The 20841-nt window shown below is 38.6% G+C and overlaps 5 protein-coding genes and 1 long non-coding RNA gene across 15 annotated transcripts in view; 2 read left to right on the top strand and 4 right to left on the bottom strand.

Annotated features, from left to right (window-relative positions):
* Positions 1 to 4379, bottom strand: part of sim (single-minded) — a 44628-nt gene extending 40249 nt beyond the window's left edge. For 2 of the 3 annotated variants that reach the window (XM_043426233.1, XM_043426231.1), the window contains exon 1: positions 3315 to 4379. In XM_043426233.1, the coding sequence (XP_043282168.1) occupies positions 3315 to 3333 (19 nt within the window). In that variant the 5' untranslated portion in view covers positions 3334 to 4379. Of the gene's footprint in view, positions 1 to 2378; positions 2905 to 3314 lie in introns of those variants that run through there. The other variant, XM_043426234.1, reaches the window with a different exon arrangement.
* Positions 4380 to 5041: 662 nt separating this feature from the next.
* LOC122414966 (oxysterol-binding protein-related protein 9) lies at positions 5042 to 18207 on the top strand. Of its 2 annotated transcripts, XM_043426684.1 has the most exons (15): positions 10412 to 10502; positions 10582 to 10719; positions 11077 to 11236; positions 11719 to 11934; positions 12020 to 12250; positions 12375 to 12450; positions 12538 to 12633; positions 12739 to 12859; positions 13194 to 13306; positions 14509 to 14538; positions 14617 to 14779; positions 14992 to 15272; positions 15401 to 15795; positions 15920 to 16147; positions 16233 to 18207. In XM_043426684.1, exons 3-15 carry the CDS (start codon positions 11126 to 11128, stop codon positions 16356 to 16358), a joined length of 2187 nt encoding a protein of 728 aa, XP_043282619.1. In that variant the 5' UTR covers positions 10412 to 10502; positions 10582 to 10719; positions 11077 to 11125; the 3' UTR covers positions 16359 to 18207. The 2 variants fall into 2 exon arrangements, with proteins under 2 accessions (XP_043282620.1, XP_043282619.1); XM_043426685.1 differs by lacking the exons at positions 10412 to 10502; positions 10582 to 10719 and adding an exon at positions 5042 to 5459.
* LOC122414969 (CWF19-like protein 1) lies at positions 5475 to 8685 on the top strand. The gene is made up of 2 exons (XM_043426690.1): positions 5475 to 7466; positions 7608 to 8685. The coding sequence occupies exons 1-2, from the start codon at positions 6856 to 6858 to the stop codon at positions 8560 to 8562; spliced, it is 1566 nt and encodes a 521-aa protein (XP_043282625.1). The 5' UTR covers positions 5475 to 6855; the 3' UTR covers positions 8563 to 8685.
* LOC122414972 (methylthioribulose-1-phosphate dehydratase) lies at positions 8602 to 10462 on the bottom strand. 6 transcript variants are annotated; one of them, XM_043426698.1, is made up of 6 exons: positions 10322 to 10462; positions 9855 to 9880; positions 9676 to 9770; positions 9296 to 9522; positions 8891 to 9092; positions 8602 to 8806 (listed from the first exon to the last, which is right to left on the bottom strand). In XM_043426698.1, exons 1-6 carry the CDS (start codon positions 10422 to 10424, stop codon positions 8689 to 8691), a joined length of 771 nt encoding a protein of 256 aa, XP_043282633.1. In that variant the 5' UTR covers positions 10425 to 10462; the 3' UTR covers positions 8602 to 8688. The 6 variants fall into 6 exon arrangements, with proteins under 6 accessions (XP_043282633.1, XP_043282632.1, XP_043282637.1 ...); XM_043426697.1 differs by having other exon boundaries at positions 9271 to 9539; positions 10322 to 10439; XM_043426702.1 differs by having other exon boundaries at positions 9271 to 9539; positions 10326 to 10428.
* On the bottom strand, positions 12509 to 14102 carry LOC122414976 (uncharacterized). 2 transcript variants are annotated; one of them, XR_006261839.1, is made up of 3 exons: positions 13686 to 14102; positions 13180 to 13351; positions 12509 to 12857 (listed from the first exon to the last, which is right to left on the bottom strand). It is a non-coding gene; the product is annotated as an uncharacterized lncRNA (long non-coding RNA). The 2 variants fall into 2 exon arrangements; XR_006261840.1 differs by having other exon boundaries at positions 13496 to 14102.
* On the bottom strand, positions 17506 to 20831 carry LOC122414971 (E3 ubiquitin-protein ligase E3D-like). The gene is made up of 3 exons (XM_043426696.1): positions 20652 to 20831; positions 20283 to 20552; positions 17506 to 19872 (listed from the first exon to the last, which is right to left on the bottom strand). The coding sequence occupies exon 3, from the start codon at positions 19515 to 19517 to the stop codon at positions 18396 to 18398; it is 1122 nt and encodes a 373-aa protein (XP_043282631.1). The 5' UTR covers positions 19518 to 19872; positions 20283 to 20552; positions 20652 to 20831; the 3' UTR covers positions 17506 to 18395.
* Positions 20832 to 20841: the final 10 nt, after the last annotated feature.

Here is a 20841-nt window from a genome sequence, read left to right on the forward strand (position 1 = left end):
GAGTCGGAACAACGAATTTCTGCGACGGAGCGCAAAAGGGCGAGACGAAGATCGCGGCGAAAGAGATGCGGGCGCGGCCGGTAACACGATCGGGGGGATTCGAGTCCCGGGACGACGAACAATCGACCGGCACCGACGACATTTCTCTCGGCCACCTGCGCTAATCGTCGGATGGTGAGAAAAATCGTGCCGCAGCCCAGCAGCGCGCGGTTTCGTCGATTTGTCGAAACTTCCCCGCGCCCTTCGGACCTCGATCGAGTGCGTCACTGCGGAAATTCCCGGGGTGATAAAGCATCGAGGACGACTCGATGGCATCAAAGTTCCTTCGCGTTCCCTCGCCCCTTCGGCTGATTCTCTCATCGATAATCGAAGGCTCCGGAGCCCGGCTTCAACTCGCTCGGTTTTTACATGCGGGCACGCGAACGCTCGGGAGCGCGCTGCCGAGACTTTTCGTGGCCCTGAGCAAAATAATGTGGAGGGCAAAGTGCTCCCGAGTCCTTCCAAATCGAGCATGTCAAATTTTTGCACCGAAATTAGAGCTTCCGGTCTCCGCAGGAGCGCGATAAATCTCGACGATAGTTGACCTACGCGGAGAAACTTTTATAGCAAAAATCACCATGTTCTCACAGTAACGTCGGACCACATCGATATTGTAATAACAATCGCTGCGGAGTGTGTCAAATAACGCAAGAGTTTGGGGAACCACGATTCGTATTAAGGGTGAATGATACAAAAGTCGAAATAATTAGAAATTGATCAAATTTGGTGATAATGTTCTTCAACATCAAGTGCGAAAACACAAATTTTTTCAATATTTTCTTCTGTTTAGTTATCGAGTAATTGCGCATTAAAGCAGATTTCTTATGCCTGGAATGTATACCTATATATATGGAAACGCTATGCTTATACACGTGAACTTTAGTGATCAATTACTCGATAACTGTACAGAAGAAAAATCTTAAAAAATTTGTATTGACAAATTTGGCACTAAAGAATATGTTCACCAAATTTTATAAAATTCTGATCATTTTGAATTTTTTTATGTTTTTAGCATGGTTTAGCATGGCAACATTGTATCGCCTGTGCAATATATCCTTAAGATGATGGATCAGTCGGTAATCACAATCGTGAGTGCGAGAGAGATAGCTGCAAGTTTTGAAAAGGAAATTTTTCCACATCGTTCGTCTGATCGAAAAAATAAAAATGTCATCGGATTTTCGCGATCGTGCTGCGTACGATGACATTTTTATTATTTTAATCGGACGAACGATGTCGAAGAGTTTCAATTTCAAATATTCGAGCTGTGATTACCGACTGATCCATCATCTTAACCCTTAAAGTGGACAGCTCCGTCGTCAACTTATCCGTGCATACTGGGTCAATGTGACCCATGGCGTTTGCGCATCGTTATATCTCCGTAAGTATGAATTTTTTTTGTAGAGAACTTTTTTTCAAGAAACAAAAATTTAATGTCAAAATGTTGGCGGAAAGTGGAGGATTATGCATTTCGTGGTACAAACGGCGAAAGAAAAACGTCGGGGTCAAAAGGACCCAGTGTGCACTTCAAGGGTTAAATATAACGCGCTGCACTATATCGGGAATCAACAACGAGCGAGAATTTTCATAAAAAACATAGCAAGCAATGAAATGATTTGATGAAAATATCGAATTTTCTATTTTCCTTCGTACCGCACGAAATTTTTCTCGGCACAGCAAAATTCATGCGCGGCCACCAATTATACGAGGCGTTGCTGAAACATGAAAATTAAGGAGTTTCGGTACAGGCGATACAACGTTGCCATGCTAAACCATGCTAAAAGCATTAAAAATTTCAAAAAGTTCAGAATTTTATAAAATTTGGTGAACATATTCTTTAGTGGAAATTTGACAATACAAATTTTTTAAGATTTTTCTTCTACACAGTTATCGAGTAATTGATCACTAAAGTTCACGTGTATAAGCATAGCGTTTCCATATATATAGGTATACATTCCGGGCATAAGAAATCTGCTTTAATGCGCAATTACTCGATAACTAAGTAGAAGAAAATTTTGAAAAAATTTGTGTTTTCGCACTTGATGTTGAAGAACATTATCACCAAATTTGATCAATTTCTTAATATTTAGACTTTTGTACCGAAACTCCTTAACCAGTGGCACATGCGGTAAAATTTCAAGTAGTTTGGCCAGTCCGATTGACCTATTTTTAACATTTCGCCAAAGACACGAGTGACATTCGGATCGGATGGATCGTTCGATGTCGGAATGTGACGGACCTAATTTTGGGTGTCGCGCATATAATAAAATTGCTGCTACAAAAAATAGAAAATTTTTCTAGCAAATTTATTCGAAGTATTCGTATAAAAGTGTCTCCTGTACCTGAGCAGTGCGAAGGGCCGTCGAGTCGTACGCGAATCCATCATTTTTCACTTGATTTTAAAAAATCCGGAGAAACTCCCTCCGGAAGTTCGCTCCGACGGTGACTCCGCGCGTTCCGCGAAGCCGTTAAAACACTTTTGGTCCCGCGCCACGATTTTCGAATCTCGAGGAATTCGCCCGGAAGCGTTTATCGACGGTGTCGCCGGAAAATTCGGAATTCTGGGTCGCGAGGGTCGCGAGGGGCTCGGAAAACGAGGAGGGTTTCTACTCGCCACTTCCGCTTTCCCGGAAGTGCTCGCGGCTCCGCGAAACGACAGCGAATGATTCTCCGGCGCTCTCAGAATTAATCCGGGGAATAAAATCGGCGAGCGAACCGCTTGGAAAAACGGTCTGGAAACGTGCTCGCAAACGGGGCTTTCCTGGGTGGAAAAACGGCCGAGAAAGAGCGAGGGTGGTCCGGGATGAATCGCGCGAGGGAGCAGAATCGCCGAGTGTCCTCGTACTTTTGAGGCCGGCGCTGGACTGAAGTAGCGGAGATTGTATTTCGGGGGTTGCGAATCACTATCGAACGTGACCAAGCGCCGTGTTCGCCGATCAGACTGGTATATGGCCCCCCGAAGCCCTGCACGTCGCGTGTATATACGGAAATGGAAGAAAAAAGTGCGAGAAAAGGCGCGCGGAGCAGTGACGAGCAACTGTCAAAAATTCTGAGGCTCAAAAAACTCGTAAAAATGTTTTTTTTCGGCTCGATATCGAGGCGAGGATTTTCAGGGATCGAGAGCTCAAATTCCCGCGGTGCTCGTGTCGGAGGTAACGAAATTTTGGGGATTTGGTGGAATACTTAATTTGGGACGAAAACGCGGCTTGAAGGGGACTGGAAATCAGTATTGTTGGGCAAAATTTGGGGACGCGATGAAAAAATTTGTTTGGGCTCACCTGGAGGCGAAGTGATCATGGATCGTCCTGGGAGGCTCGCCGGGAGAGGAAAAAAAATCCTTTTCTTCGGTTCCGTGAGTAGCGAGCTCGTCGAAAATCGTCCAGCGGAGACACTTCACTGATAAACTCGTTAGAATTCCCGTTGGAATGAGCAGATAGTAAGCACAACTGATTTGGTGAATAATTGAAAATTGTGGTGGTGAAAAAGCGGAGGAAAAAAAGTATCCGGGCGTCACGTTACGGCACATCGTCCGCCATTGCGTTAGCAAGAGTTTCGAGAACGTAGCGGAACAACATTCGCGATAACATTGTCGAGTCGCCGCCGACTTTCTGTTTTCTCTCCTTCTTCCCCGCTCCGTTATCGCCCTTGAAGCTCGTTAACTATTTCTTGTTATTCTACATTTCAATGCTTCTCGGACAAAAGATTGTCGCGTGTATTGGTCCCTCTGATGCGAGAGCACGTACGTGGTTTCGTTTTGAGACACACTGATCTCGTCACCGAGACAAATCTGCGAAGCCCTCGCGGGGAGTAGGCCGCGGAGTCGACAAATTTTCGCTTAAAACACTGCGCAATGTGCTGGGAGGATAAAAAGCGTGAGAAGTTTATAAAGAAGCTCGAGCGCCGTGCATTCACTGAGTTTTCCGTCCACTCTTCTCCGTTCCTAATTCCCGAACTTTCTAGCGCCACGGAGAAACGTTCGGTTTCCGATAATTCGCCTTCTGCAACGTTTTTCCCACTAATTTTATCGTTTCAGCGCTTTGCGTCGATGAAAATCGCTAAAGAGCCTGCGGAGCGTCTTCTGTCGAGAATATTCCGAAACTCGATCGCACAGACCCACGGAAGCTCGACCCCGGGACAATTCACTCGTCGAATCGAAGAAAAACACAAAAATTCGAGCTCCGAGAACGCACAAAGCTTCCCGAGAATTCCGTTGAACGGTGAAGCTCCTTAGGTGAATTTTTTTATCGCGAAATCCATCGGGATTCAAAAAGTTTCAAGATTATTCGATATTTTCGTATTTATCGAGGCAATTTCGTCCAGGGGCGTAAGAATTTTCGGTATACAACCGGGTACACGTAGTGCGGAGAACTCCCCGCAGAGTTACGGAAACAGAGCGACCACCTGGGGTGCCGTTCCCTCCCTCGAAATATCATCCCTCCCGCGGTATCTCCATAAGCACCGTATACAGTTATACCCAAATTGATAATAATATCAATAATAACAATGGTAACAATAATAGTGACGATAATAATAATGATAACAGCAGCGAGGTCGATATAGGCATAGACGGTGCTGGAAGCACGAGCGCGGACCCCCCACATTCGTCGTTTTTTCAGAGTTTTCGCTCTCGCGCATCTCCGCGCGATTCCTCTTTCGTGTGCCATCCTCGAGAGACGAAATCTTTCATCGGTGGCGAGGCTGAACGCCCACGAAGCTCTCATTGGACGGAACGTCCGAGGCGAACCAATCTCCCGCGCTCACTCACCACGCCTAGCCCCCACGGACCTTTCCCCTCATTCCCTTTCCCGGCCGAGCGCCCCCCTCCATCGGCCCGAGCCCCGAGACTCGCTACTCGCGAATTTCCCCTACTGCGCCCTCGACCTCCATCCCCTCTGCCTGCACCGAGGATATTCGTTGCTCCCCGCTGCCGCGGGGAGCTCGAACGATATCGCCACCCCCTCCGCTGTGTCGCGCGGCATCGTTGCTTACGAATACTTTTTGTAGATTCCATTTTTTTATTGAAAAATACTCGAGGATTTGCGAATATTAGGAGCGATAAGGATTCATTTTCGCAGTGTGAAAACGTTTTTTTCGGTATTTTTTTCCTCGTACGAAACGATTTATTCGAGTAGCCGATAGGTTAGTTTGTGCGGTGAGACAAATCGGGATGTTTGTTGTGAGTTTTTTCATTGGATTTTGCGAAACAGCTCTGCATACGGACATCCTTGAAATTAGGTTATTTTTTTAACACATCGATGACGCAGCTTCGTCTTACATACGATTGTAATGCCGGTACTCGAAGCAGTACATTTTCTCACGATCAGGTAAACGAAGGCGTAAATGAGACACTGCACAGTCTCTTTTCCTCGGGACACCATTTGCTCATTTCGCTCAGGCTCTCTCGGTCTCGAAGGGCTTTACAGGTAAGTTTTACAACTCCACGGAAAATCACTTCCAGATGTTGGTCTTACTTAGCAATGCGGTGTGCTCGTACCAAGTGCAACGTTCCCACGACTCGAATTTTTCCTTATGTATGTAGGTGTAGGGTGTAGGTGCTTATTTGAGTATTCTAGTAATATTCTGCACTGCGAGACACCTTGGAAAAAAGAAAGAGCTTTCCCTGTTTATAAATAAAGTTTTCCCAAATGTGTCTCGTGAGGACAAGCGCCAACCTGTACACTCCGGAAATTACGTGTACGAATTCCCCAATTTCCCTTCTTCCTCTCCTTCTCTCTCCCTCTTCTTGCACTTGTAAAATTTTTACGCGCAAAGTGGAACCAATCGACACTCTTCTTCCTCAATTCTCTTCCCACGCTATTCCCAAAATCTGTGGGAACCAGTTCAAACTACACCCTATGAATAATTTTTCGTTAATCCTTTACGAACTTTTACTTTCCCACCGAAGTTTTTCCACGTTTCTGACCATTTGAATTTTTGAATTCAGAGTTCAGTACATTAACTGTCCAATAAAATGTTCAACTGTTTTTACAATCTTCGTGAAAAAAAATCAACGTATTCAAGACAAATTTGTTTTTTCGTACTCACCAAGAAATATCCTCCTCGCAATGAAATACAAAACTGCCGTAATTTTTTCAATCTGCGGACAGTTGGGGGTCAAAAATGAGTAATTCTTAACACTCGAAGGTGGATTAAGAGCATGAATTTCGATATCCAAAAATGACAAGACACGCAGAAGCAAGATTGGGTTGTCGCTTGTTGATATCGAATTCGATCGTAGACCACGTTTTACGGTACCTTATTTATGCCGCTCAATATATATCCGTTCTATATAACTATATATTTTAACTAATATAGCAGAAAGTTCCATTTGTATACCATTAAGGTAGCTTTTCAATGCATTTTTATAAATTGCTACATAGAGTATTGAAGGGTGCCATTTAAACGTGGTCATAATCCGTCTCCAGGATTTTAAATTGACGTGTATAACGACAAAGTATTTGAGCAAGTAGTTGCTCGCCCTCTAAGGTGATTCCTACGAAATCCGATGCGCACAAAACCTGCGCGAATGAGTAACGATGTTTACCGAGGGTTGCTTTTAAAACGTTGTGTTTACCGTGTTTACAATGCTCGGTTAACGACAAGTTTTGTTGACATCAATGGTGAACGAGCAAAACGGAGAATAATTTGGGATATGATAAGCTCGTCAGTGTGCTATTCTGTGGAATTATCTTTTTTTCATTAATTTTACTTTATTTCCAAGCCCAGGAGTGTGATATTTGAGATCTAACCTCAAAAACCGTAACGGATTAACCTCTAAATCTTACGTTGAACACGTCGGGGTAATGAAATAACATAATCATGGGTGATAAACAAAAAGTTTTAATATGTGGCGACGTTGAAGGAAATTTCAAATTTCTTTTCAACAAAGTCGACACAATTAACAAAAAAAATGGTCCTTTCGATTTTCTTTTATGCGTTGGAAATTTTTTTGGTGCAAATAACATAGAATTGGAGCCTTATAAAAATGGTATGAAAACTATATCAGTACCGACTTATATCGTTGGCCCGAATCGCGAGGAAGATGTTAAATTCTATGACGACATGAGCGGTTGCGAGATTTGTCAAAATTTAACATATCTTGGCAAAAGAGGACTGTATACTTCTAGTTCTGGTCTTAAAATAGTCTATTTGAGCGGCAAAGGAGATCACAAAACTGAGAGTGCTTATGGCTTTACCGAAAACGATGTTATCGCTATTAGGAATTCTTGCCTCAAGGGCCAACCGAGTTTCAGAGGTGTTGACATTCTCTTGACCTCGCCTTGGCCTAGAGGAATCACTAATTTGGATCCCAATAATCCAAAACACAAATACCAAGGCTCCGATCTTGTTGCTTGGCTTGCTGCACAGATAAAACCCCGATATCATGTTTGCGCCATGGAAGGAATTTACTACGAGAGACCACCTTACAGGTAAACAAAATAAATTCTATTCCTTATACTTGAAAAAATTCTAACGAAAACGCTCTAGCCAATTGATTATCTTAAATATGTAGAAAATTGAATGATAAATTTTAATCCTGATAACATATTTTGTTATCTTTCAATCTTTAGGAATCAAAGCCAAAATGAAAATAGCATAGAGATCGCCTCAAGGTTCATAGCTCTCTCCAAAGTGGGGAACACGGATAAAAGGAAATGGCTCTACGCTTTGAACCTTACACCAGTGGACAGAACACGTTTGTCAGATCTTGTACAAAAAACAACGGATGAAACAGGAAGTCCGTATCCAAAAACAATGCTGGGTGCTCAGCCCTCTTGTCCAAACACTGAGCCAAAAAACGTTCAATTTTTCTATGACATGGAGCCAAAGGCAGAGAAACGAGGAGGCAAACATTCTGACAGAACAAACAAAAAGCCAAAAATGGAATTTGACCAAGCAAAATGTTGGTTCTGTTTATCGAGTCCTGAGGTGTCAAAACATTTGGTTATTTCTGTGGGAACAGAAGTTTATGTTGCTTTAGCTCGAGGTGGCCTGGTCGAAAACCATTTCCTGATTCTCCCTGTAACTCACCATCAGAGTTTATCAATTTTACCTGACAGTGTCGCAAAAGAAATGAAACTGTACAAAAAAGCAGTAACCAAGTATTACGCTAGTAAGGATTCAGTCCCTGTATTTTTTGAGAGGAATTATAAAAGTTCTCACTGTCAATTGCAAGCTGTGCCAGTCCACAAAAATCAAGCTCCTGCTCTGCGTGAAATGTTCCAAGAAATGGCAGCTTGCAATAATTTCGAGCTGGATGAAATCCCCCAGCACTCTCAGTTGCAGCAAATCGCTCAGCCTGGTGTTATTTACTTTTATGTCGAACTGCCCAACGGTGAAATGCTCTATCATCGTATTAAAAAAGATTTTCCCCTGCAATTTGGAAGAGAAGTTTTGGCAAGCGATCGAATATTGGACATACCGGAACGTGCTGATTGGCGCGAGTGCCAATTGGACCGAGATGAAGAGACGGAACTTGCTAAAAAAATTCGCAATCAATTTCAACCCTACGATCCAGACACTTAGAACATTATTATGTTCTCCACCAAAAAGAGTCGAACTATGTTTTACTATGAACGAAATTGTAAAATATATTTTTTTCTGTAGAATATTCTACGTGACATTTGTATAATAAATCATGAATTTTCATAATTATTCTTTATTCTCCCTTTGGTACTTCAATTCGTATTGATCAGGAGTCAATGAAGGATTTATTCCACTCTGCTTCATTTGTATCGCCACATCGAATAAATAGTCGTAACATTCAGTCCTACAACGGGCAAAAGCAGAATTACCAGAGGACCACCTTTCAAAATTTCAAAGAATGAAAACGTAATTGAAACATTTTGCTCACATTGTTTTAGCTTGTTGCCAAGTATCACCCCAAACGTAAACACCATGTCTTCGAACTAGTATCGCACAGGTTGCTGGATACTTTTCCATCACCTCAGCCATACGATCTCTCAGATCTTCTTCAAAAGGTGTGTTCTCAATAATAGGGATAACGAGTTCTTCGTCGTATCTGTAAGATCTTCCCAGTTCTTGATTCTTGATACCTAGAATGATGAAGATTTTTTGAAGAAATTTGAAGACAGATACATCAAATGTAAAACTCAATATCATAGAATTATTGAAAAATTGAAGTATCTTTATATCATTTCCAGAAGAGTCATGAAAGAAGAAATATCTTGGAATTAAAAAGTCCACAGAATTTTTTGAACTACTTGCGCAAACCTTTTATCATTTCCAAGTGAGTCACCCTGAACTCTTGTCCAGGCCACAAAAGAGTGACCATAACAGCAAATTTGGAATGTGTGTGAATGACAGCTCCAGCATTTCTGGCCGTGTAAGCGCACATGAAAAGCGGAGTGCACTGAGATTTTTTGAGTTTCTTTTCCGAAGGTGGTAATTCCAGATCTTTCCCGTCGATGTCTTGGACAAATAAATCTTCTGGACATATTCGTTCTTTCTGAACTCCAGATGGTGCTATGAAAATCTCAGAACTACATTTATTAAAATTAAAAACGAATTATAATTTCTCATTCAAAAAAATTAGTGGTGTATATGTCAATTGAGGAGTGACCAACGGTGCTTAGACATTTGTGTGTTAAAATTTGAAAGTTAAATAAATGCAAATACCCCTTTTTAATTGATATTCCGCCTCCTGTTCCAGTCACCCATCCCAGATGATAAAACTGTCTGCACAATTCTGGGATGAGATTTCTCGGATGCTCCTTGAGTGACAAATTTAATTCATTCAATAATTAATCAAGCTGGTTCTGGCAGCACCAGTACAGTATGAAATTTCAAAATTTTACCTTCATTTCTTCATCTCCAGTGTCACCTGATTTTGGAATACGATATTCCATTGAAAAATTAAAAAGACCAAACGTTTTTACGAAATATTTAAGCCTATACACAGATTTTTGATGATTAAATATTTGCTATATGATTTCTTATCTTGCACTCCGTAGATAAGACTTCGTTTTCACGAAATGCGTATTAAAAAATACTTTCAGACATATATATCACGTGACACCTTATATGTATGCTTTGAATTGCTATACAGTTTGTGTACCGTTCATAGAGTCATAATAATAGGTGTGTTCCACTTATCGCCCAAAATGCCCCAAAATCCTATCCCAGTAGCCGTCGTCCGGGCGTTACGGGCGATAAGTGGAACGCACCTAATGTAATAAAGAGCACTATGATTTAAGATTTTTTTGTTTGTGTAAATTGAATTATCGAACTAATTTGATAAAAAATTAAGGTTAGGTTTCTCTACTTGCGACTGTGCAACCACCGCCCACCGTCTTCAAATTTTTTTCGTTTGAATCGTCGCGCTCGTTGTAGAAACTCCTGAATCGGTTGGAGTCCCAAATAAGCATTCGAATTTATATAATTCAAATGGAAAATTTGTTTGTTTGAACTCGAAGGATAACATTTGAATTTTCACGGAGTATAGAGTAATATTTTTTAATTATTAAAATGGGAGCTCGATGAAAAATTCGAAATAGTTCGTAATTTGGTATGAAAATTGATCAGTCAGTGCCAACCCCTGTGTGCCGTCAAAACCAGCGAACATTCAAGGACATTCCAATCTTCCAATAATCGTTATATAGCGTTATTGTCAATCCATCAAAATATCATCGTCTAATTCAATCGCGAGACAATTCAATAAATGTAAAGATTTTCAAATTATATGTAATAAACATATTTAAAACCAAATTGTGTTTTTCTCATAAAAAGTGAGCGATATCGAAAAAAATAGAGGTTATGTCAAGTTTCAAAGGTCTCTTCAATTTTTTCTTTCACCGAGACAAATTTTCCATCAAGTTTAATATCAAATAGTGCTCATTAGTGATTCAAGTGATGCAGAGAATGTCATGAAAGCAGGGGGTTCATGGATGGAATTTCACGATCTATCTAACCTCTCATTTTTTCGTTATCGAGAGTTTCTGCATATACATAAGACAACAGTTTATATAGTGAAATGCGGTAAAAATATATACGTCAAAAGTTCTATATGATGATCAACAGTTCGCGGGAAGGAATACAGCTGTAGTCAGCTGATACGCGTCAACCCAAAATGTCGACGACTATGGAGGGTTCACTCAGCAAGTGGACGAACGTTGTCAATGGATGGCAATATCGATGGTTCGTTCTCGATGACAATGCCGGTCTTCTCTCATATTATACGGTATATTTACATTATTTAAAATCAATTAATCTCTCTTTCAAAAGTACATTAATTCTCACGTATAAAATGCAAGAAAGTGTTATAATGGTATGGAATTTTGAGAAAATGAAGTACTTTTGAAATTTAAAGTTTTCCAAATAAAATTACTAGAAATTAAAAATTCATCACACAAAATTTGTAATATTTGAAATTCATTATTCAGCACCAAACAAAAGTATACCAATGTCGGTATAGTGTGGATCCCTTGTAGTTACTACCTTACTCAGTAATTCACCGTTCATAGAAAAAAAAATTTTTAACAAAAGTTTCAATATTTTTTTTTTAAGTTAAATACAAGAAAAAAGGTAGTGAAAACCATATTAAATCCAAAGAAAAAAATAACTATGATAATCTCTGAACTGTAATAAGAAAATATATTCTGAACCAACATAAAATTTCAAACCTATTTTTCTATATTTTTGGTGTTTTATTGTGTGTTTCAGAGCAAGGAAAAAATGATGAGAGGAGCTCGAAGAGGGTGTGTACGATTGCGAGGTGCTATAATTGGCATTGATGACGAGGATGACAGTACGTTTACGATTACGACGTCATCGTCCAAGGACGATCCCAAAACTTTTCATTTTCAGACAAGAGATGGCGAAGAACGTGAACGATGGGTCCGTGCCCTCGAAGATACAATAGTCCGTCATTCACACGCGGTAAAACCATACCATAACGTATTAACAATGAATTCTTTTTCTTCAAACACCTCATTCACTGTCCAATTATTTGTAATATTTGAAGCGCTGGGATCCAAAAAAGTCACCACCCAAGCAAGACTTTGATCGCAAAGTAGCCGAGGCTGACGTTTATCTGCAACTTTTGATTGATCAGATAAAAATAATTGATGAAAAACGCAAAAATACTCCAGACGAGGATGAAGAAACTCGGGGAAGATATACTGCTGTGCTGGATCAGGCGAACGCGGTCCTCAATTCTGTTAAACACACAATCGTCCAATTGCAAATTGCCAAGGTACGAAGAGTTCAAGCAAAACGATTCCGAGAAGCTTCGGAGATATATAAAATACCTGAATTGTTGGAATTTTCCTTGTTCCAAGAGAATTCCAATTTTTTCTGCAAACGATTCGTTTTTACAGAATACCGCTATACCAGTAAATGGAATTTATCGAGGACCCACAGAAACTTCTCTGGTGTCACAGAGCTTGCCGCACGGTAAAAAATTCAAACCCTTTTCCAGGCTAAGCATTGTCTCTTTTAAAATCACGAATAATAATACTAAAAATTTCGTTTATTTAACAGTAGCCTCAAGAGAATCGGAATTAACGGTACAGACTGGCATCGAATTGGGCTCCGAGTGCCTCGAACCTCGCATCAATTCCTTATCCCTATCAGCTGGTTGGTTAACATTTTTTGCAAAAAGTGGCACAATGTCAGAAGAAACGAGTCAGTTTTATGAAAAAATTCATAAAATAATAATTTCATATAAAAATAATGTTTCAGTCGTAGATCGCGATTTGCCGGTTCCGGAATTCTCGTACTCATCGTCCGACGAAGATGAAGATTATTACGACGCAGCGGACGAGCCGTCAACGCCTTTGGGCGGTCAGAATTATTTTACACTGCAAGTAACGTTGAATCAATTATTTAAAAAAAAAATGCTCGCTCATCATTTTAGTACTCTTCACCTCAATTTTATTCACGGGCAAGCACACGTTGCAAATTTCTCTCGCAACGTGCTATAAAACCTGGCTGAATCTATGATTAGCACGGAGATAGCAATAATATTCTAATTAACGTTAATAACTATAACAGCACACAAACCACCGCTTTAACCTCCACCACCGGAGTTTATGCTTCTTATTGCCGCTGTCCTCGTGTTCCCTTAGTTTCGGATGTTATGTAATGCTGAAGAGAAAAAAAATTAAGATTTTATCGAGTTACCAATGTTCCAGTAGACGACGAGATGCAGAAAGATTGCAGACACCGACAGAAACTCCTGGTCCAAGTGATAATAAGAAGCTACCGCCTCAACCCCCTATCAAGGGTGATGGTTCGGTAGATTACGATGGTAAGTTTCATTCTTCCTATCAAGAGACTCGGTATCTTCATGTCACTGGACAAAAATATTTGAGCTTAAAACTGAACTTTTCGTGCGAAACGATGAATATAGTTACTAGACAAAAAATAAAAAAATAAATAAACATTTTTTTTTTAAGTTGGAACATTGGAAATGGAAAATTTTTTCACTTCAGCTCACGATTGAAAGGGCGTATAAGACGTGCTCGAGCTTAAATTTTGAAAATTCTTAACGTTCACGTCCAAGATATGTTGCAATAATAACATAGTTTCACTTCGGGCGAGGCTTTGATCGGTTTTTAAATTGATGCTTTTGTTTTTTGTTTTATGTCAATTTTGAATCAAATCTACAAAGTTTTGGATGCACGTACACTGGTATGATATTCTAAAATTTGATCCCTCTGTTTGCTTTACCGGTTGGTCCACTTATTGATTAACCTCCTCCCCGTATATACGCGGGGTTTATATGTATAGTAAGATATTTGTATAAGCACCGCGTATAATGTGGATATAGGTATAAAAGCTGCGTCAATAAAAAAGTCGAACGCGACAGTCTCGTTTAATCTCGGAAGGAATCAAAACGCGCGTGGTTGCTAGTGCTTTAAAGACCCAAGGAATAATCAAGAGACCAATTTTATCTTCTTATATTCAAGTATTTCTCGGTTTCTCATTCTTGCTCTATATCTCTTTTTCTTTCCTATTGTCGCGCGCGCACATATATAGAAGAACAAAACGATGATGAACCTTGACGAGAATTGGCAACGGAAGCTCGACGTTTATTTCGCGTTTGTGAAAACGTGCAATGAATATTTCGTTGGTGTATATCATCACTGACGTTGTGATGTGAAAAAGAAATAAAAACAAGTAAAATCGTATCAAATATCTCGCGGCAGAACGCTGTTTCAATCGCTTGGCTATTAATGCCCTGAGTAATGGATATGATAAAATTCATTTTGCCCACTCAACATTATGAATTCCCATGTCAGTCGTAAGTTTCCGATTTCCTCTATCAATGCGTGACAAATTTTTCCTTTGCAGGTTAAGTTAGGTTTTTTAGCAATATTTTTTTGTTACTTCCAAATACGATTGTTTATTTCCATCCATGTTCAATGATCATCGACGACACATCTGACCTCTTATACATATTCAAATACCTTTTTTAATATTGGGTTTTTGTTTTCTATTATTTTGCAGCACTGTACGAGGAAGAGAGCGAACCAGAGAGTAAATATTCAAATGTCGATTATCTTGCTGTAGTTCTTGTCGTTAAGCTCATTTACTGATAATGCTATTTATTTACAGTGGATTCCATGGACACCCATGGTTCCGTGGTCACCCATCTCTTGTCACAGGTCAAGATTGGCATGGACTTGACCAAAGTAGCTTTGCCTACTTTCATTTTGGAGCGTCGATCGCTCCTGGAAATGTATGCAGACTATTTTGCTCATCCGGATCTTTTTGTCAGGTTTGTTACAACAAACTACACCTGAATAATTTAACTGTGAAAAAAAATGTAGTGTTTGTAAAACTTGGTGAATCGTTAAGGATAGGAAAAATTTAATCGATCCTAAAATTTTCTTTGCTTAGTGAAAAATCAAAGCCAAAATTTCATCATCTATCAAAATTCAATGTTAAATTATTTTTTATCACAACTATTCGTTTTTTTTTTTATTCCAGCATAGCAGATATGACAACGCCCAAGGACAGAATGATTCAAGTAGTTAAATGGTACCTGTGCAGTTTTCATGCTGGACGGAAGTCCGGAGTTGCAAAAAAACCTTACAATCCGATATTGGGCGAAATATTTCGATGCCATTGGGACATTGATAAAAATGTCGGACCTAGCGGAGGCGACATTGCTACAGCTAGTTCAAAAACAGTTAAAGATGGTCCTGTGCCTTGGTGTCGAGAAAATCAATTGTCTTTCATAGCGGAACAAGTTTCTCATCATCCACCCGGTAAAGCAGTGTGTTCTCACTTCTTTACAAACCCTCGGTCTACTCTAACCACTTAAAAATATTACAAAACGAAATCATAAACTCATTTATCCTAATTTTGATAAAGTAATCGAAATTTTTTCGTTTAGTCAGTGCATTTTACGCCGAACATTACGCCAAAAGGATAACGTTCAGTGCCCACGTGTGGACGAAGAGTAAATTCCTTGGTCTCAGCATAGGAGTACACAACATTGGGAAGGGTTGGGTGTCCGTCCTCGAACACGGTGAGGAGTATTATTTAACATTTCCAAACGGTTATGGGAGATCGATACTGACGGTACCATGGATCGAGCTTGGCGGAGCTGCGACGATAACTTGCGCACAAACCGGATATCAAGCTGCCATCGAATTCATTACAAAACCCTTTTATGGCGGCAAGAAAAATCGGATTAGTTGTCAAGTCACACAACCGGGTGAGAAAAAACCTTTTCTTACTATAAACGGCGAATGGAGTGGACAAATGGAAGCTAAATGGGCCGATGGGGTGAGTCAGAGATTATACGAATTCGAGATCCAAATATTCTCGTGTTCTGTGTAACGTGTGAAAATTCTGTGTACGAAAAAGATTCTGACGAACAAAAAATAATGAAAAAATTTGATCGAAACAGAGAACCGAATTGTTTGCCGACGTGAGGGAGCTGAGCACGGAAAGAAAATTAGTGATACCAGTATGCGAGCAGGAAGAATTCGAGTCACGGAAAGTTTGGCGAGACGTGACCGTCGGGCTAAAAATCAATGACATGGACAAAGCGACCGCAGCAAAGTGTTCGATTGAACAAAAGCAGCGAGACGAAGCTAGGATCCGAAAAGAAGCGAATATCGCGTGGGAGACGAAGGTAAAAATAAATTTAAAAAACGACTCGCAAATTTCTCCCTCTGGAAGCTGCTGGTGCTCTAATCTTTCATTGCATCTTTTTGAAGTTTTTCAACGAAACGAAGGACGGTGGTTGGCTGTACACGGGAACGCTTGGCGAGAGATTAAACCCAGTTCCGGAAGAACCAAGTTCGACAAAATTACACGACAATGCAACAATAATGTCACCGTAGACATGAGGAAAAACTGCACATCCTAGGTTAAAATAAATTGCTGCTCCGATGCTTTCGGTGTCAGCACTCCGGAAAATTCGCCCACGTATACGTGTTCGAGTAGATCTTTTGTAAAGAGAGAAAACAAATATCGTTGAATGCGTTACACAAATTAAGCAGAGAATGTTAGCACCTTGCACACGAGTATTTTAGGACAAAAGAAGAGAAATTAAATACAATGAGAAGAAAATAGATAAGAGAGAGAGAGAGAGAGAGAGAGAGAGAGGAATCCTGTCAAAACATTTGCCAATACCTCGTACATAAATATATCACGTGTTCCGGTGGAAGCGTTCGTGTCAAACTGTACTTTAAAAACTCCTCCGAGTGTAGAAACATCCATATATAAATTCTAAACGCATGTTTACCATAAATTAGAATGAAAAAAGAAAAATTTGCCAAGTATTAACCTTTTGTGAATGGGTCTGGTCGGCATTTCGATCACTAATTTGATCGGGCATTTCACATGAAAAATTCATAAATGTCATGCACAAACTTTGTTGTAAAATGAAAGATCGATTTCAATATAAAAATTCCCGTTCTGAAAAGGTTAATAATTTGGCGACTCAAGTTTTTTTTCTTTTTCATTAGTGTTTTTTTAATAACCTCACATCGACTGGAATTACTTGGTGCATAATCATGTATCAACTTTTATCTTTTAAGTTGAATAAACACGATATTCATTATCATTTTATTTTGAATATATCTAATGAGCTCACAGCCAAAAAACTCATGCGATCTCGGTTCGAGAGTCAATAATAACGTATAAAAAAATGTAAATAAATTAATTTCTCCTTTCTTCAATGGTTTGTGAAATGCATAACCGATCTTTTGAGCTTGGAAAGAAATTGAGATCGATTTTTTCGACCGACCATAATGTTCCGTCTTTGAGTCAAAGCAGAAAACACTTAGGCAATAGTAAGAATGAATAACAAAGTATACTCCTTGATTCCGCAGATATGTTTTAATGGCGAAAGTATGATAATATCCTATGAAATTGTACGAGGCTTTAAGAGTGCAACAATGGACTACTCAAGTGGCCTTTCGTCACCCAATTCATCGAAGATATTGCACACGAAATGTTATCTTGTTGTAAGAAGTAATGCCCATGTTCTCGATAGAATTTATTTTTGTGAAGTCTGACAAAGAAAGAAGCCCATTCGCATACACTTCTTGTATCGTGATGAGTTATATTTTTCATCGTTCTATTTTACACGTAAGCTCCTTTCGAACATTTATACATATACGACTGGGTCTAACACATTTTGGGCTCTTATGAATTTTCCACATTATTATCTCTCTTATACAGTAAAAAAAACGAAAATAGAAATTCTTCCTTCAAATATACGTTATTTTCTTTTTTAGCTTTTTTCCAATAATTAACCATTATACGAATATTTATTAATTTTACATAATACACGCGTTAATGTATCAACCTTTTGTCAAATTGACAATTGGATTTGGATCGAGGTCGCTCCATCATCTTTTCAAATGATTGAGTTTGAAATGGCGTATAAATGTATAATTACTGTATACACTAGTGAATCTGTATAGTATATCAATTTATTGTCGGCATTAGACTAGACAATATTCATAAGATATATATATATATATATACATATACATTTTAAAAACTGGACTTTAACAAAAATATGATTTTGTTTTGTTCACGAATTCACGTCACAAGGAACTTCACAAAGGCAATATGAGTATTAATCTCAAAACGATGTACGAAAGGACGAACCCTTTGTATAATATTCAGTTCATGGAAATAAATTACAAAAAATAGATATGCAAATATGTAGAAGAGAAAGCGATCGTTGCATTATTCGTATACACTGTTTTGTTGATTAATCAATTGACATTGATTTTTTTTCATCTATTAGCCGGAAGTTGGTTTTTTTTTCAACATCTCTATCGTCTCATTGTGTAGCATTAATTTAAATTGTAATTTTTTCAACACCGTTGTGAAAAAAATGAATTTTGATATTCCTTGTATTTTTAAAGTTTATCGGATATGTCAAGGCTCATGTATCCAATGTGATCTTCATTAGCGTTTCGATAAATAGGCGGTATTCGTTTCGATGATAACAACAAATGTTCGATACCAGCCAGCATACATTTTGATCCAATTTTGAGTAGTTTCGCATCCTCACATTCGCTCTTGAGACTAGTTTTTGTTTCGCCATAATTATACAGTACTTTGACAACTTTTTTACGCGACAAGTTAATAGCTCGTGAATCTTCAATTTCACAAGGTTCGACGAGTAAATCGAGATTCCATTCCATCGGTTTTAGTAGCAGATAATGAGTCGAGCCGCGTTCCCTAGCTTCCAACAAGATTCTATTATTAGTGAAAGCATCGGAGCAACAACTTTTCACAGCTGCTTTGAAATCAGCCAAAGGATTTGATCGTTTTTGCACTGTTGTCGAATCGCCGTTAGTTTTTGTGTATTCCATGCAACAATTCCAGATTTTCAGTGAAAAATTACTGTTCGGTGTGCCAATAACAGTTAAACATCTGTTACAAACAACAGACTCATTGTTTATCTTTAATCTTTCATCAAAATTTTCTTTGCTCAGGACTGCAAAGTATGGCGCATAGAAATAGTCACAAACTCGGGGTTCCAACAGTTTTGTATAATTTTCTCCATTGTGAGAGCAGCAGAAAAAATCTGCCGGGTCACAATCGTTGTTTGGTAGCGGTAATATTTTTTTCAGATTTATTAATTTTGTCACTGGATTTTCACAGCAAGAGCATGAAAAAATCAGATCAGCATTTTTTGGTGGCAATTCTATACTACTGGAGGAAAAACAATTGTCACTTTTCAAGCTCGATGTACCCACGAGTTCTGTTACAAATGAGCCGTACAAAGAATCTGATGGACTCGTTTGAATTCTGAAAGAAACCCAAGAGCCGGCTACTCTCAGACTAGACAACGAAGTTGGTATAATTCTTACAGAGCCAAGCAACAAGTTGTAAACATTTCTGTTTACTCTCAATGTAACGTAATCTTTGTACAATTTAACTTGAATACTACTAGAATCTGCGATTCCTAGCAAACAAACAAATATGTTGCAGGATTGGAGACGAGGCCTCAATTCTATCGTTGTGAGTTCCATTGAGTATGGTCCCTGAGATCATTATTTGCATATATTGCGCTAACTAAGCTCCATAATATTTTTCTAGCTGAAATACAGAGACTCTTCTAATAATAAGTTTTTTAGTTCTTATTTTCCAAATAGTATTTCTTAAACTCTATAAATTATTACAAATACCTTATTATTACAACTATATTTGTTTATAATTCTTATTTAATCCAAAAACTTTCGATATTGTTACTTAACTCTGAGTCTGAAAAGTATTTTTTTGCTGTGATACGCGGCAAGCAAATTCCATTGTTTCTTGTTGGAGATACAGCTCATTGTTCTTTCTCTGCAGCGATTTCTTTCAAATGATACCCAGCAACGCTTGATGCTGAAATTATAATTTTAGAAATATGTTATTTTTTTTACAATATATTATATGGAAATGTGACACATATTTTATGACGTATATTATATTTATATATAAATATATGTGTAGATATATATTAGATGTTATCTTTATCCAGCATGTGCAAAGATCACATTACCGGACATTTTATATACTTGCCCCATTTTTAGTGAATTAATACGTAACACGAAATTAAATGAGCACTCGACAGAATTGTAAAAATGTAAAGGATTTCTTTGTATTTGGTCAATTAAAAATAATCGATCAAATTTTATGTTCCATTATTCTCGTGGGAACATTCACGGTCTTGATCATGAAAATCCAAAACAGATGGAATATGTGAACGTTCCCAATTGGACGTATAAAATATCCTAAGGATATTTAATACTTACATTATAATGTGTTATTGATGCGATTTTCAGATGTTATTTTTGGATGATTTTTATTGAAATTTCAAAAAAAAGAGTTGTTCAAAAATACACCTTTATTATGGCAATGACAATCGAAATGTTTTCCAAAACTTCGAATATTAACCTTTGAGGCTATAATATCGAGATGGCGAATAATACAGAAAGCAACCGAATGAGATTACATTTGCGACATTTCAAAGTTTTGCTGATCGTCGTTGGTGGCGTAGTTCTGAAGAAGAAGTTCGATTGATTCTGGAAATTTAAAAATATTAAATTTCTCGATTATTAGTACCATATCGAAAAATCTTTTTGTAATACCGATAATTGCTTTTATATTAAATTCTCCAATACATTTTTCTTCCCCATGTCCACGATATTCTGATCTCCAGTACAAAACACCAATATAGAACCGCCATCACTGTTATAACGAATGTCGGTATTTCCTATTTGCATGGTCGGTAATTATGTTGGGACCCACATGAAAAAACAAAATCGGAGAACCCCGAAAAAGGAGAAAAAATTGATGTATAGTAAATTATCA

Source organism: Venturia canescens, chromosome 8 (genome assembly GCF_019457755.1).
Source record: "Venturia canescens isolate UGA chromosome 8, ASM1945775v1, whole genome shotgun sequence".
Lineage (NCBI taxonomy): Eukaryota > Metazoa > Arthropoda > Insecta > Hymenoptera > Ichneumonidae > Venturia > Venturia canescens.

Coding starts and splice junctions, on each gene's coding strand:
- LOC122414969 (XM_043426690.1), top strand. CDS start 6,856: ATGGGTGATAAACAAAAAGTTTTAATATGTGGCGACGTTGAAGGAAAT. Junction 7,467..7,607: donor TACGAGAGACCACCTTACAG/GTAAACAAAATA, acceptor TTCAATCTTTAG/GAATCAAAGCCAAAATGAAA.
- LOC122414972 (XM_043426697.1), bottom strand. CDS start 10,424: ATGCTTATTTGGGACTCCAACCGATTCAGGAGTTTCTACAACGAGCGC. Junction 9,771..9,854: donor CTGGAGATGAAGAAATGAAG/GTAAAATTTTGA, acceptor TTGTCACTCAAG/GAGCATCCGAGAAATCTCAT. Junction 8,807..8,890: donor TGGCAACAAGCTAAAACAAT/GTGAGCAAAATG, acceptor TGCCCGTTGTAG/GACTGAATGTTACGACTATT.
- LOC122414971 (XM_043426696.1), bottom strand. CDS start 19,517: ATGGAACTCACAACGATAGAATTGAGGCCTCGTCTCCAATCCTGCAAC.
- LOC122414966 (XM_043426685.1), top strand. CDS start 11,126: ATGTCGACGACTATGGAGGGTTCACTCAGCAAGTGGACGAACGTTGTC. Junction 11,237..11,718: donor GTCTTCTCTCATATTATACG/GTATATTTACAT, acceptor TGTGTGTTTCAG/AGCAAGGAAAAAATGATGAG. Junction 13,307..14,508: donor TGGTTCGGTAGATTACGATG/GTAAGTTTCATT, acceptor ATTATTTTGCAG/CACTGTACGAGGAAGAGAGC.